The 12808-nt window shown below is 36.5% G+C and overlaps 1 protein-coding gene across 6 annotated transcripts in view; it reads right to left on the bottom strand.

Moving 5' to 3' along the window:
• PDE5A (phosphodiesterase 5A) overlaps positions 1-12808 on the bottom strand; it is a 133065-nt gene that overhangs the window by 7406 nt on the left and 112851 nt on the right. For all 6 annotated transcript variants that reach the window (XM_090139212.1, XM_031596897.2, XM_031596898.2 and 3 more), the window contains exons 13-20: positions 11715-11840; positions 9583-9677; positions 5521-5608; positions 4266-4366; positions 4102-4179; positions 2570-2633; positions 1902-1976; positions 1340-1423 (exon numbers count right to left, since the gene is read on the bottom strand). In XM_090139212.1, coding sequence (XP_089995338.1) covers positions 1340-1423; positions 1902-1976; positions 2570-2633; positions 4102-4179; positions 4266-4366; positions 5521-5608; positions 9583-9677; positions 11715-11840 — 711 coding nt within the window. The remainder of the gene's footprint in view (positions 1-1339; positions 1424-1901; positions 1977-2569; positions 2634-4101; positions 4180-4265; positions 4367-5520; positions 5609-9582; positions 9678-11714; positions 11841-12808) is intronic.

Raw genomic sequence — 12808 nt, 5'->3', positions numbered from 1 at the left:
AGAAGGGAGAAGGCTCAAAAAAAAAAGTAGGTGCACTTGGCTGCTAGCCAGGAATTGGTTTGTCTTCACTGCAACGTAACTAAGCTGCAGTTACAAAACAGGAGCTAAATAGCTAGAAATCATTCACACACCTCATTTCCTTATGGGAACTGTAAAATGCTAGGTTCAATTTGGACTACTGTTACAGAAATGTAAGTTTTTGTAAGTTTTCTGGTCTTTTCATAAATAGGAAGGTAAAGCCGTCCCCTGCAAATAAAGTACAGTAGTTCAGTCTCTGGAGCTGTGGACATTCAAACCTGTTCAGATTTTCTGTTCAAATAATTTTCTGTTTGTATACTCTATACCTTTTCCACAGCTACTCAGACTTCTTTCAGTGGCCTACCTACCAACAGAAACAGTTTTGTGAAGCTTCTCAGCAAAGGAAGCCTTATTTTCCTGACAAAGTTTTTACAGTGCAGAGACATGTAAGTTTCAGGAGCAGCTAGTAGTTCCCTCCTTCCACTACCTTTGTTTTCTTCCAACTGGTGGATGTGGATTCTTTTTAGAAGGATGTGAGATGGAAAAGAATAATCAACTTGTTCCTCCCATTGAAATACTAGGCTAAGAGTGAGGCTGTCTGTACTTCACCTTTTTCTCACCTTAGTTCCTATAAAATACTTGTACAGTCTCAGTGAACAGGCTTTCATCCTACTGCTTTACTGGTTTAAAAAAAGTCAGGAATTATTATATTTTGTTTCATACTTTATCTGACCAAGTATTTCTTTACGTATTTTGTGACCAGAAAGAAAAAAGTTTCAATGAATGCTCTCATGCACTGCTTTTAAGTGTCATGAGAGAGAAAAAAAAAAAAAGGAGGGGAAGTTTTAAACCCAGGTACATTTCCAATATGTAGCTTATCACCTTTTGCATTAAGAATTCTAAATGCTATAGAACTTTCTTAAACATCACTCTTCATCATGCAATATGTGGATACCATTCTTTATGTAGATAGCAAAGCATTTTGTGTTTGTGACTTTCCTTAATGATCACCACATTTCACTGGCAGAATCTAAAACGTAACCCAGGGACCTAATACCCAGTGCACAGAACACAGCAATTACCACTGATTTTAAAAAATGGTATAATAAAATACATTGATCAGCCAAACGTACAATTAATACTAAAATAATCCTTTCTACAACTAAATGACAAACCATATAGAATATATGAAAAAAAAAAAAATCTTTTTAAATAGGATACTAAAACCAAATTTTGTTCTAATTTTAAATGTGCAACTACTGAAAACTACACTGAACAGTTCTGGTTTTAGATATTTCCAGTTCTTTGTCAGGCACCATACCTCATACAGCTGCAAGCAAACAGCATCAATGAATCCAACCTGCATGCTTGGAATTTTGTTTTTCTTCTCTCTGTTCATTAGATCCTGCAAATAAATAAATAAGCTCAATGTTTAAATGCATTTAAAGTTGAAACAAAAACAAAGGGGCCAGAATTAAAAGGCAGCATCTCAAAAAGCACAGCATTTTCAACACAGCAGGGTATTGGTACGTGTGCTATAATGCAAGTAATTTGTCTGCATGACTAGCCTTTAAAGGTCGTCTGTGGGTTTGATCGATCTAGGGGAATAGACAAGCTTACTTATTTGGCATAGGCTGCAATTATGCACCACTTTAGGAATATATTTCCTAGACAATTTAATAATACTGATTTAGAAGATATAATGCTGTCTTTTCTTCTGGCTCAAAGGCAGTGACAGTGTTGGAAATCCCAAAAGAAAACTGACTGCTAGGAAGACAGGGAAGGAGTTGGTCCTAGAATCTGATCACTGAAAGAAAAGCTGGCTTTTGAAAGGACTGTTTTAGATTCCATAAAGCTGTTTATGGAAGCCATTTTCTACTTACTGTTGGTTCTATGTTGAGTTCCTTCCGCTCTTTATCTCCCTGATCAAAGAACTCAGTAGCTACAAGCTCAGCAATCTGTAAGAGATTTCACACATTGAGAGCTATAAAAGTTTGCTTGCTACCTACAATCAAAACCATTTCCTGAATTTCCTGTGCCTTCTTAGCATATATCAGATTGGGATCAACACCTATAAAAATCTCCCATTTAACCTCTAGCTTTTAGATTTATTGACATATACATCTGTTCACAAAAGATACACCTGCATGTGCTGATATGTAGTCTGACAAAGCAAAGTACAATGGCATAGAAGTACCTTACCACTGATAACAGCTAGAATGATCAAAACATAGAGAAAGGTCAGCTGATACTAGATAGTGTGCTGTATCAACTGACCACCTTGTAGTAACACAGAAATGCTGGGAAAAAAAAAAAAAAAAAAAAAAAAAAGGAGGTTCCTGATTTACTTTCAGATAATTAATAACAGTCTGACATGCATAGATCTTGCTGCAAAGACTTGAGAAAATCTTCAATCCACATTTAGCATTTTGAAGGACTGCTTGCTAAGGGTCTATATTCCACCCTTGCCTTTGCAATACAGGTTGAATAGAGAAAACAAAAGCAGTTATGCAGAGTTTGTATTTAAGAAATCTTGAAATTAAGGATATACCCGTTGCTGAACTGGCCACGGTTTGGTGATAGCTGATAAATCACAAGCAGTCATCAGCATTGCTCTATAGAAAAAAAAAAAAAAATCTATTAATTACTGTATTGTGAAATTTTTGTTGCCACCAAGCCAAGTGATTAGTAAATAGAATAACCAATTTCAAGGAAAATCAAAGGCAGAAAAACAAGTGAAATTAAACCAAAGTTATAGAGACATCCAAGACTTGATTATGTAGACTTTCACCTGTATGAAAAGAGCACTCAGAAATGAGCAAATTTGGACCAGCTCGTTTGTTGGATTCACATAAAATGAATTGCTTCATTGTATTTGCTACTGGACAGATAGCACATTTATTTCTGGCAGCCAAAATGGCCAACAGTACCGTGGAGCACATCAGGCACAGCACTGCCAGCTTGGGTGAGGGAAGGGATTTTTCCACTCTACTCTGTGCAGCCTCACCTTAAGTGTACAGATTTGAGTGCCACAATGTAAGAAGGACCTGAAACTATTAGAGAGCATACAAAGGAGGGCTATTAAGATAGGGAAGGGTCTGGAGGGGAAGGTGTGTGAAGAGCAGCTGAAGTCACAGTTTTTGTTCAGAGGATACTGAGGGGTGGCCTCATGGCAGCCTGCAACTTCTTGAAGGCAGCAGAGAGGTAGGCACTGATGTCTCCTCTTTGTCGACAGTGACGGGACCATAGGGAACAGCATGGAGGTCTGTCAGAGGAGGGTCAGGCTGAGTGTTAGTAAAAGGTTCTTCACCAGAGGGCGGTGAGCATGGAACAGGCTCCCCAGGTCAGTGGGCACGGCCCCAATTTCTCAGAGTTCAAGAAGCATTTGTGCAGCACTCTCAGACATAGGTTATGATTTTTGGGTGGTCCTGCATGGACCCAGGAGTTTGACTTGGTGATCCTTGTAGGTCCCTTCCAGCTTGGAATATTCTACAGTTGTATGATTCTGTCATTCCTTTCTGTCATTAACAGGGACTGCCATTTTCACTGACAATACAAGGGTCAGTAATTGAAATTGGAAAAGGTGATTAAATGCAACATGACTAAATGAGATAGGTTTTAAAAGCACTGAATTTAAAGTATGGCAACTGTCCTTTCTGAGACAGTCTAGATGAATGTTTTTCTGTAGCTTTTTATAAAGCTTTTTTGGTTCTTAAATATTCTTTTATTTTTTTTCTCCATTTTCCAGTAAGGAATCTGCTTCAAAACAAAACATCTGTCCTGAATCTTTGGGTAGTGGTTTCAGCAATTAAATATTTAAATATAAAAGCAAAACAGCATTGTACTTAGGAGTTCTATGGAATAGAAATGCTTTTGCAACTCCACATACTATTTAACACAGTTTATTATACAGGCTGCAAATTTAGTAATTGAATCCCTGGAAGAGACCTATGTCACCTGTACCACTTTGTACAGGCCCCAAGCATACAGACTGGTTGGTTTTAATGCAATTCCTGACAACGTGGCATGGAAAATTGGACATCTAATATTAATCAACTTTTTAATCATTCTGCATTTACTTACAAAAATAGCTCCTTCTGCATAGGATCTTCCCAATTAAACTGCTTTTTTCTTAGAAGTTCAAAAAATTCTCCTCTCCTCCTTTAAAACAAGTGAAAAGATTTTACAATGTGCTGACAATCTAAACATCTAGCTATGACTACCAGTGAAACTTGCCTCTGACTTACTTTATGTATAGTGCTAGGTCTGTTGCAAGGATGGCTTGTTTTATCATTTTCAGTGTTGCCTTGTATTCTTCAATGGAAAGGCTGCTGAGAATCTGATTTCCCTTTACAAAAAACAAACAGGCAAACAAAACAACAGCAACAACAAAAAACAGTGTTAGTAGTAAATTAGGTAACACACCAATTTGCTAAAATCTCTCTTAGATACTGAATCATTCTGAATTGCTTACTGGTATGTGCTGTCATTCTTTTGCCCTGATTCTTTTTGTGGATTCCCCAGTTTAAAAATAAAAATTCCAATCTTCTTGAGTAATGGCAGAAAGAAAGCTGTGCAGCAACATCATCATAATAGACTTCTACAAAATCAAACTACAGGCAGAGCAACAGCAATATCTTAAGTCCCTTTCATAGATAAAAATTTAATTCACCATGACCTGTATTGAAGCATTTGTCTTTTCATTTCTTCTCTCACTTAAGAACAATAACAGATACCAGTACTTGCCTATGCACCTCACACTGACTGAAATATTTTCCATTCATGAAGCTACATAAATAACAAGCTATTATATAGAAAGAAAAGATTTGCATCCCACTTCTAAACAAGCACTGTAAGGCTGATGAGATGGTAAAACTTGTCTCCATACTTTCCCATATTTTCCTGTGTGAGCTGAAGAGAATCATTGCAATACAAAATATGTCAGAAGTACCACACCTGTGATACGAAATGAACACTGGAGGTATACTGCTTTGAAATGTTTGTGCACGATGAATAACTGGCCTTAGAATTGGTGAATAATAGAAGAAGGTAGTTTTATTTGCATACTTATTTAGCTTAGGTTTGGCTTCACTTTGGAACATAAACGTTAGCAGTATTGGTTTGTTCTCATCAGGACTGCCTTCTGTGTGTATATGCTGGAATCTTTTTTGAAAGGAAAGCAAGGACTTGGGTTTGCTTGGTGGCTCATAAGAGGTCATGAATATGGCAACAAAGCTTTTTTGTTTTCTTTGGTCGAAGAAAGCAGGTACTCAGAAGGATGTTAGCAAGGCTTCCCTTATCAGGCAACACTTAGAAAGGTTTGGTGGTGCTCAGAAATGGAACTGTGATTTCAAAACTGCTGCAATTTGTTTTCCTTACCCAAAAAGGAATACAGATCACTTTAGGAATGTATAACAGTAGGAATCTATCCAAAAGCTAAAAATAAAAAGCAAAATAGAGAGAATGGTTCCCTTTCAGCATACACAACAATGAGGCACTTACTGGACTATTCAGAATCATCAGGCATTGATCAAAATGGTGATGCTCCATGATGGAATGGCAATACAGTTGAGCCAGTGGATGTTCACTTCTGGGGACCAAAAAGACTCATCAGATGGAGAAATCAAATTAAACGTAATTCTCATCCAAAAATAATTTCCTTAATAATGTCCTTTTCTTCTTAACAGTTTGCCCCACCCACCAGTGCTTGTTCTTAACCAGTTCCTTTCCCAGTTCTGTGCAACTCAATGAATACATCTGAAAGTCTGCAGGGGAAGTACAGATAAAAAGCCAACCCTGTTTCTTTGTCAGAGCACTGAACACTCTAGTTTTCTGCCTTCTGTTACCAGCTTCACAGAAAGAGTGAGAATGTAATACACGGTCTGGTAAAGAGTGAGTTATTCCATGAAAAGGAAAAGCAACAAGAAAGGTTTTTTTTTTTCACAAACAGAATTTAAGTGACAGTTTTGTTTTGTGTTACATTTTGCATACCTGCCTCATATATTTAATCAACTACATCGAGCTTGCAAGTAATAATGAGACCTAATCTAAAGCACAATGGTATCACTGGGAAAGTTCCTGTTAACCTCAGTGAACTCTGGTGCAGGCCCCCAAATGTTGAACGAATAATTTCCTATTGTGCTGGTAAGCACATGTGACCAAACTACTGCAGTATCATTACCTTCCCTTCACTGAGGATGAAATCCAAAAGGGTAACAAGATACTACAGGCAGTGGGAAATCAGGATAAATTCAAATGTATAGATATAAAATTTAAAGCTTACTCTAGAAAAAAAAAAAAAAATGCTGTTTGAGTAGCATTAGACAAAATAGATAAAATTCCTCCTCTGAGGATTTCTAGTTTCCCTCTCATCCTCACTGCATACTAATGTTCTAAGCTTTTGCTACTGTATCTTTATTTTCAAAACCATTATTTTCAAACATGAAACGATGTTCCCACGTTGTTTATCGCATCTCTTTAACTAAATCAGGGTACTCTGAATTATGTTCTGCTGCTGATCCTGAATCTATTACTATAGTTATAATTTGACCTACAAATGTTTACTCATTTGAGAAATTCTGACTTTCTGTATGGCTAAGGATCATGCACATGAATAAGTGGTTACAGCACTGAGTCCCTATGTAAAGTGAATACACACAGAGACTCAAATAAAAGCCATATGAGGAGCCTCTGGGGGTTTAAGAAGCACAGAAATGTCGAGAGAAAGATGGAAAGACAAACAAAAACACAGAAAGGGAGATTAGAGGATATAAGCCCTTGAGGGTTATGGGCTGGCTGCCCAGCACCTCCTCTGAGACCACTGCAAGGGGAACATACATCAAATATGCTTGCATGCTTCTCTTAGAAAACAAGTTGTAGGACTGTGCCAATGCATGCTGAGTGAAATTCCCATTGAGTTAAATGGGATGCATACAATGTCCTTAAAGTTCATCCTGATCGAAGAGAGAAATATGTGAGAAAATTCTTAGGTTATCTTCCCAAGTACTGCATCAAACTAGAGCTTGCTCAGTATTTACAGATCCTGACTGTCTGGGAAGATACAAGTGCTAGAAATAAACTCAGGTTCTTAATTCTGTAGTACATAGTGTTTCTCTTAAACCACCACACCAGGACAAAGGACACCATTGCTTTCAGAACACAGAGGTTTGGTTATGCAGTTTTCATACTCTGTACTTGTCTATTTTACATGCAGGTTTGGAAAAAAAAAGAAAAAAAGGGAAAAAAAAAAAGGAAAAAAAACATTGCGTAACTATGAAATATTTTTAAACAGTTCATTTCCTGTAATTTCTGCTACCGGGACCACTTTAATTTTTGAAACACCATTGCTTAAAAAAAAAAGAATCATATGCCAAGTGTCCACTTTCTCCACTTCCAAGAGATCAATTTCTAGAAAAATAACTTTTCATTTAATGTACATGAGGAATTTAAAAACAAAATTCACGTGATTGTCTTTATTGAAAAAGAATTATTAAGCTGTGATCATTTCTGCTTTACAGCATGTATGAATGTTAAATTTTGCTGTCTATGACACTTTCCCAGGACATTGCTGAGAGGAGATGACGATCCTCCAGATGTCTTCCAGGAAATTTATTTTTAAATAAATAAAGCAAAAAATAGCTGACCAGTTCTAATCGCTGCAAGGCTACAAGTTACTGTTGGATTCCCCTATTAGGGAACTAGAGAAAGGTTACACATTCAGTTTTGTGGGTTTTTTTTTTTCCCTTTTGCTTTACACATCAGTCTTAGATTTATTCTGGACATGCATCCTAAAAGGAAAGTATTCAGCTTTAGCTTACTTATTTTCTGCCTTTCAATATTCTCTGCCTGGAACAAAATTTTCCTAACTGAGTATCATTTCAGCATAGCAAATACAGCTGACCACTTCTTTCAAAGCTTCAAAAGCACTCTCCAGCTCTACCAGAAAAAAATACAAGTAAATGTTCCTTAGTATCTTTTCCCCTTCTCTGGTCAGATCAGGACACATTGCTATATCACAGTAATAACATTATACCACGTTTTAAGTCAAGCTATTTATTTAATCAAAGAATCGTTTACTGTTTGAACTGAATATTAAATTCACTGAAAAACACATTTTGTGCAGATCTGAAACTATCTATACATGTAAAAATATATATTGTTAGTTAAAAAATGAAAAGAGAAATTTTCAGAAGAGTACAGATGATTCATTTTAGTAACTTCAGAGTGAAATATCTTTTTGGTAAAAATATTTTGTTTCAAGGTGTTAAAATACATTTAGACTTTTTGTTTATGAAGCCTTTTCTGTAATTTTGGAATTGATTAAAATTAGACTAGAGGTAATCCAAAATAATGCTAAACAGTCATGAATTTGTAATCTGATTTTAAATGTATGTCTTATCCAAATCTACTTAAGAGTTCTGGAAAACCATGACTAAGTCATGTATTAAACAATCAGAGTTCACAATGATGTGGAATCATCAAGATGGCTGAAGATCTCAGCTCTGTGCTGGCCAGACTAGATGGGGAACAGCTGGATGGGCAGTGAGCAATCTGCAAAACTACACGTTTTTGGCATGTTGTCACTTAGAAGCTGAGATCTTTTGCTATCTCTGTGTGGGAAATAGGGGATGGGACATCTGCAAAAAGAGCAGGAAAACACTGCCCCTGCACAGTCTACAAAGAGTTCACTTCATCTGCCACTCTTGTTAGTTGGTTCTGTGAGGTTATGTGCAAGGTATTACGTTTGGGTCAAGACAGTCCCAGATATGTGAACAGACTGGGAGAATAACTCACTGAGAGCAGCCCAGTGGAGAAGGACTTGAAATTCCAGTGGATGAAAAGCTGGAGATGAGCCAGCAGTGCATGCTTGCAGCCCGGAAGGCCAACGGCATACCGGGCTGTGTTAAAAGATATGGAGATGTTGGAGTGGGTCCAGAGGAGGGCCATGAAAATGATGAGAGGGCTTAAGCATATCTCTTATAAAGAAAGGGAGCCAGCCTTGTTCTCTTCTTGCAGAAGAGAAAGCTCCAGGGAGACCTCATTGTGCCCTTGAGGATAAGCAGGAGGGAGACTGACTTTTTACATGGGCAGATAGTGATAGGACAAGGAGGAATGGCTTTGAACTAAAAGAGGGGAGATACAGGTTAGATATTAGGAAGAAATTATAAATGCAGAGGGTGATGAGGCCCAAGCATAGGCTGCTCAGAGAAACTTGGAATAATCAGGGATACCCCATCCCTGGAGGTGTTTAAAGCCAGGTTGGATGGGGCCCTGAGTTGCCTGATCTGATGTTTGACAACCCTGCCCATGATAGGGGGTTGGAACAACATGAGCTTTGAGGTCTCTTCCAACCCAAGCCAATCTATGATTCTTACGATTCAATGAGTTATGTCTTTGCTTTGGCCTCCTTAAATGTCTCTGGCTTTTCCTGTGCTTACTGCTTAGTGAAGACCTTTTCTTTGCACAGCCTCACATTATCAAATCAATTAAGTTGTACATAATTTGGTTCTGTGTACTTGTGCATTCATTTTTTTAAATTTAAGATCTCTCAGTATACTTCCTTACCTTTGTATGTAAGAGTTGTTCACTCCCCTGTGATCCAAATCATGGCTTAGAGTTGCTATCAGCAAAGCCAGTGTTTCCAAGTCAGTCAGTTTGCTCTGTATGTACAAAGTAATACAAGAAGTGAGTTAGCTTTGTGATTTCTTTGCAAAATGTGTTTTATATCTGTCATCTTGTTTTTACCTATGTAGGTGATGCAGCTTTGGCCCAAAGAGGCCACAGACATAAAACTGTATAGTGAGAATAAGGGGTTATCTCTGAAGTTGTGGTTTTCAACAGGAATCATTCTCCATAGGCGTCAATGCAGTATTCAGAAAGAAGTAACATCCTCTAGGCCTATATTACTGATGAGGAAAGTATATTACTGGTGCAGAAGAAGACACAGTGACTTGTATGATATCATCTGATAGCAAAAAGGCAGCATCAGGACCCATCACTTTTATTTCAGCTTCTATATAGACTCAAGGGAGTTAGGCTACATTCCCTGAATCAGTATAAAAGTACATACGTCCTTGGAATAATCAGAATGAAAAAATGACATGATCTTCACCAATCCACTGTACAAATACATTAACAGAAGTTCAAAACCCATGGAAAACAAAATTAAGCAGCATCTGATTCATTGTTATGAACTTATTCTGGAGCTCCAGCAAAGATTAGTGGACAGGTTACTGTTTCTCTCTCATAGCTATTCCTCATCTTTAATATTATTTAACACAAATTGATAAAATATTTCTTTAAACCTGACCAGTGACAAAGAGAGGCTGGACAAAGCTACAGCATTCTTGCAACATATTTTTAATGGAATAGGTATAGCAAGTAAAAAATCAGGACAGGAATTTGAAAAACAGAACTGTACAGATGCTGAGGGGCCGAATTCTGTGTGGCTGAATCCAGATTTTCTTCAAGCAGATAAAGCTTTTGTGTATTCCATCTGTTTTCTAGATAATGCAGCTTGTTCTAGTCAGATCAGGTTAGAAATGACTGATTCTACATTTCACTTAGGTGTCCTATTGCTTGTTTTTCCTCTCAAATGAAATTGAGAGACTTATGTTCAATGCAGTTTCTGAATCAAGAATCTAGGATGTGAAAATGAGAGTGGTATCCAATGCAGTTTGGAAAATATATATATATATATGGAAATTGCAGTGGAGATTGACAGGATTCCAAAAATAGCAAACTATCAGGATCATCTGAGATTGCTGTACTGTACACAAAGCAAAACTACCATGTTTCTTTTTAATGTAGAAGGAATGGGAATGCCTTTGCCTTTGTCTCTTCTAGTGCCCTTTGCCTTTTTTTAAGTGAGATAAAGTTTGCAGAGGCAGGGAATGCCTTGTCATCATTGGTACAGCTGTTTAGTCTACAGATAGAATTATTTTTTTCTTTCAAAAGTTCTTATGGTAAAATAGAATAAATGAGCAAGAAACAGTTGTCTGCAATCGAACTGAGAAGCACATTCATTCAGAATGGACAGGAACATTTTCTTTTCTTAAAAAAAAACACAAAAAAATCCTGCAAATTTATTTCGGATCAATCTTGAAAACAAGTTTTTCTTTCTACGAGATCATCTGGTTCTTCAGTATTTGTAATAAATAACAATTAGGCTTTTTGAATTTTTGAAATTACTGTTTTCCTTTTAAGTGGAAATTTTAAGTATTGTTTAAAAGCACTGAAAATATCATTTAAATTTTTATTTCTAAAAATGTTCTATTGTTTGTCTACAACTGCAGACAACTCTGTATGAACTTAAAGAAATTCCTGCTGAATATTAGAAGGAAACATTCTGAAGTAGGATTGATCCCTTTCTTTTTCCAGCTTTTAGACTTGCTCGTAGCATAAGCATTGACTCAAAAAATGTATATATAATCATGTATGTGACTTCTTTGAGATATTCCTATTGGGAGTATCCACTCAATCATTCCAAAGGATTTAACTGAAACTGAATGCATAACAACATGACAACAATTTAACAAGCCAAGCACTTAAAGCCAGAAGTCTTCAGCAGAAAAACTTTGATTTCATTTGTGATGCTGTAATGTTGAACGTCTTATTGACATGACAATCAGAACTACGTACCATTACAAAATTTATTCAGACAGAAGGTTCTTAAATGTAGTAACAGCAAAATGTACCTGAATTTTACCAGATTTTAAAGCAGCAAACATGCACTGTGCTGTATTAAAGGCATGTCTCCAATTGTGATAAGCAACATTTTTCCGATAATTTTTCTTCACACTTAAAATCCATCTGCAGAGAACCTTTAAGAAACAGCATCATATAGTTAACTGTAAATATATTAAAAGTTTCTTTTTAGGAAAACAAATCCTTCTCAATTGAAAACTGTCATACAGAACATTTTTCCTCTTACCTCAGTTCAGTTCTAAAATAACACACTTGTATCTGTAAATATAGATAAAACGCTTACAATCATATAGTTTCTCCTTGGGAATGTAACATTTGTGGTTTTATTCTGGCTAATAATAATAAATAAATAGATAATAGAATAAGGACTAAAAAATAAATAATAGAATCATAGAATCATAGAATCACCAAGGTTGGAAAAGACTTACGAAATCATCCAGTCCAACTGTCTACTTATCACCAATAGTTCTCACTAAACCATGTCCATCAACACAACGTCTAAATGTTCCTTGAACACCTTCAGAGTCGGTGACTCCAACACCTCCTTGGGCAGCCCATTCCAGTGCCTGACTACTCTTTTGGAATAGTAGTATTTCCTAACATCCAGCCTATGTTAGTATCTTCTGTGTTAGCTAGAAGCTGCTGTTAACTCAGAAACTGACTTATATTGAACTAACTGGTAGGAAAAAAATGCTTGCTTGTAACAACATATTTCATGGAGACAATTCATATTTTAATTACAGAGCTTTCTTGAGAAATGTTTTGATAACGAACATGTCTTTTCTCTTATATCAGCTTGTCAAAAGACAAGCAGAATTGGACTAAGGAAAGCAAGCATGATAGAAAGACAGTGATTACTGTATTGCTGGGTTGCATTTTTTAGGAAGGAAGAAAGTATGTTCTGAATGTTTTACACAAATGTAATAAAAGTTGTGGGTTATACTTTACTTTTAAGAGAGCAAAAGTCTTGAACATGGTAATCATATGCACACTAAAACAGATCACTTAGTTTAAATGCAAACTGCATACTGCCATCTGTTAAATACAGGCTGAGGACTTCAAGATTTTTTTGTTTGTTCAAGAT

Source organism: Phasianus colchicus, chromosome 4, assembly GCF_987193195.1.
Source record: "Phasianus colchicus chromosome 4, bPhaCol1.hap1.1, whole genome shotgun sequence".
Taxonomy (NCBI): Eukaryota; Metazoa; Chordata; class Aves; order Galliformes; family Phasianidae; genus Phasianus; species Phasianus colchicus.
Note: the sequence above shows the minus strand (reverse complement) of the source record. Positions and strands in the feature narration are given on the sequence as shown.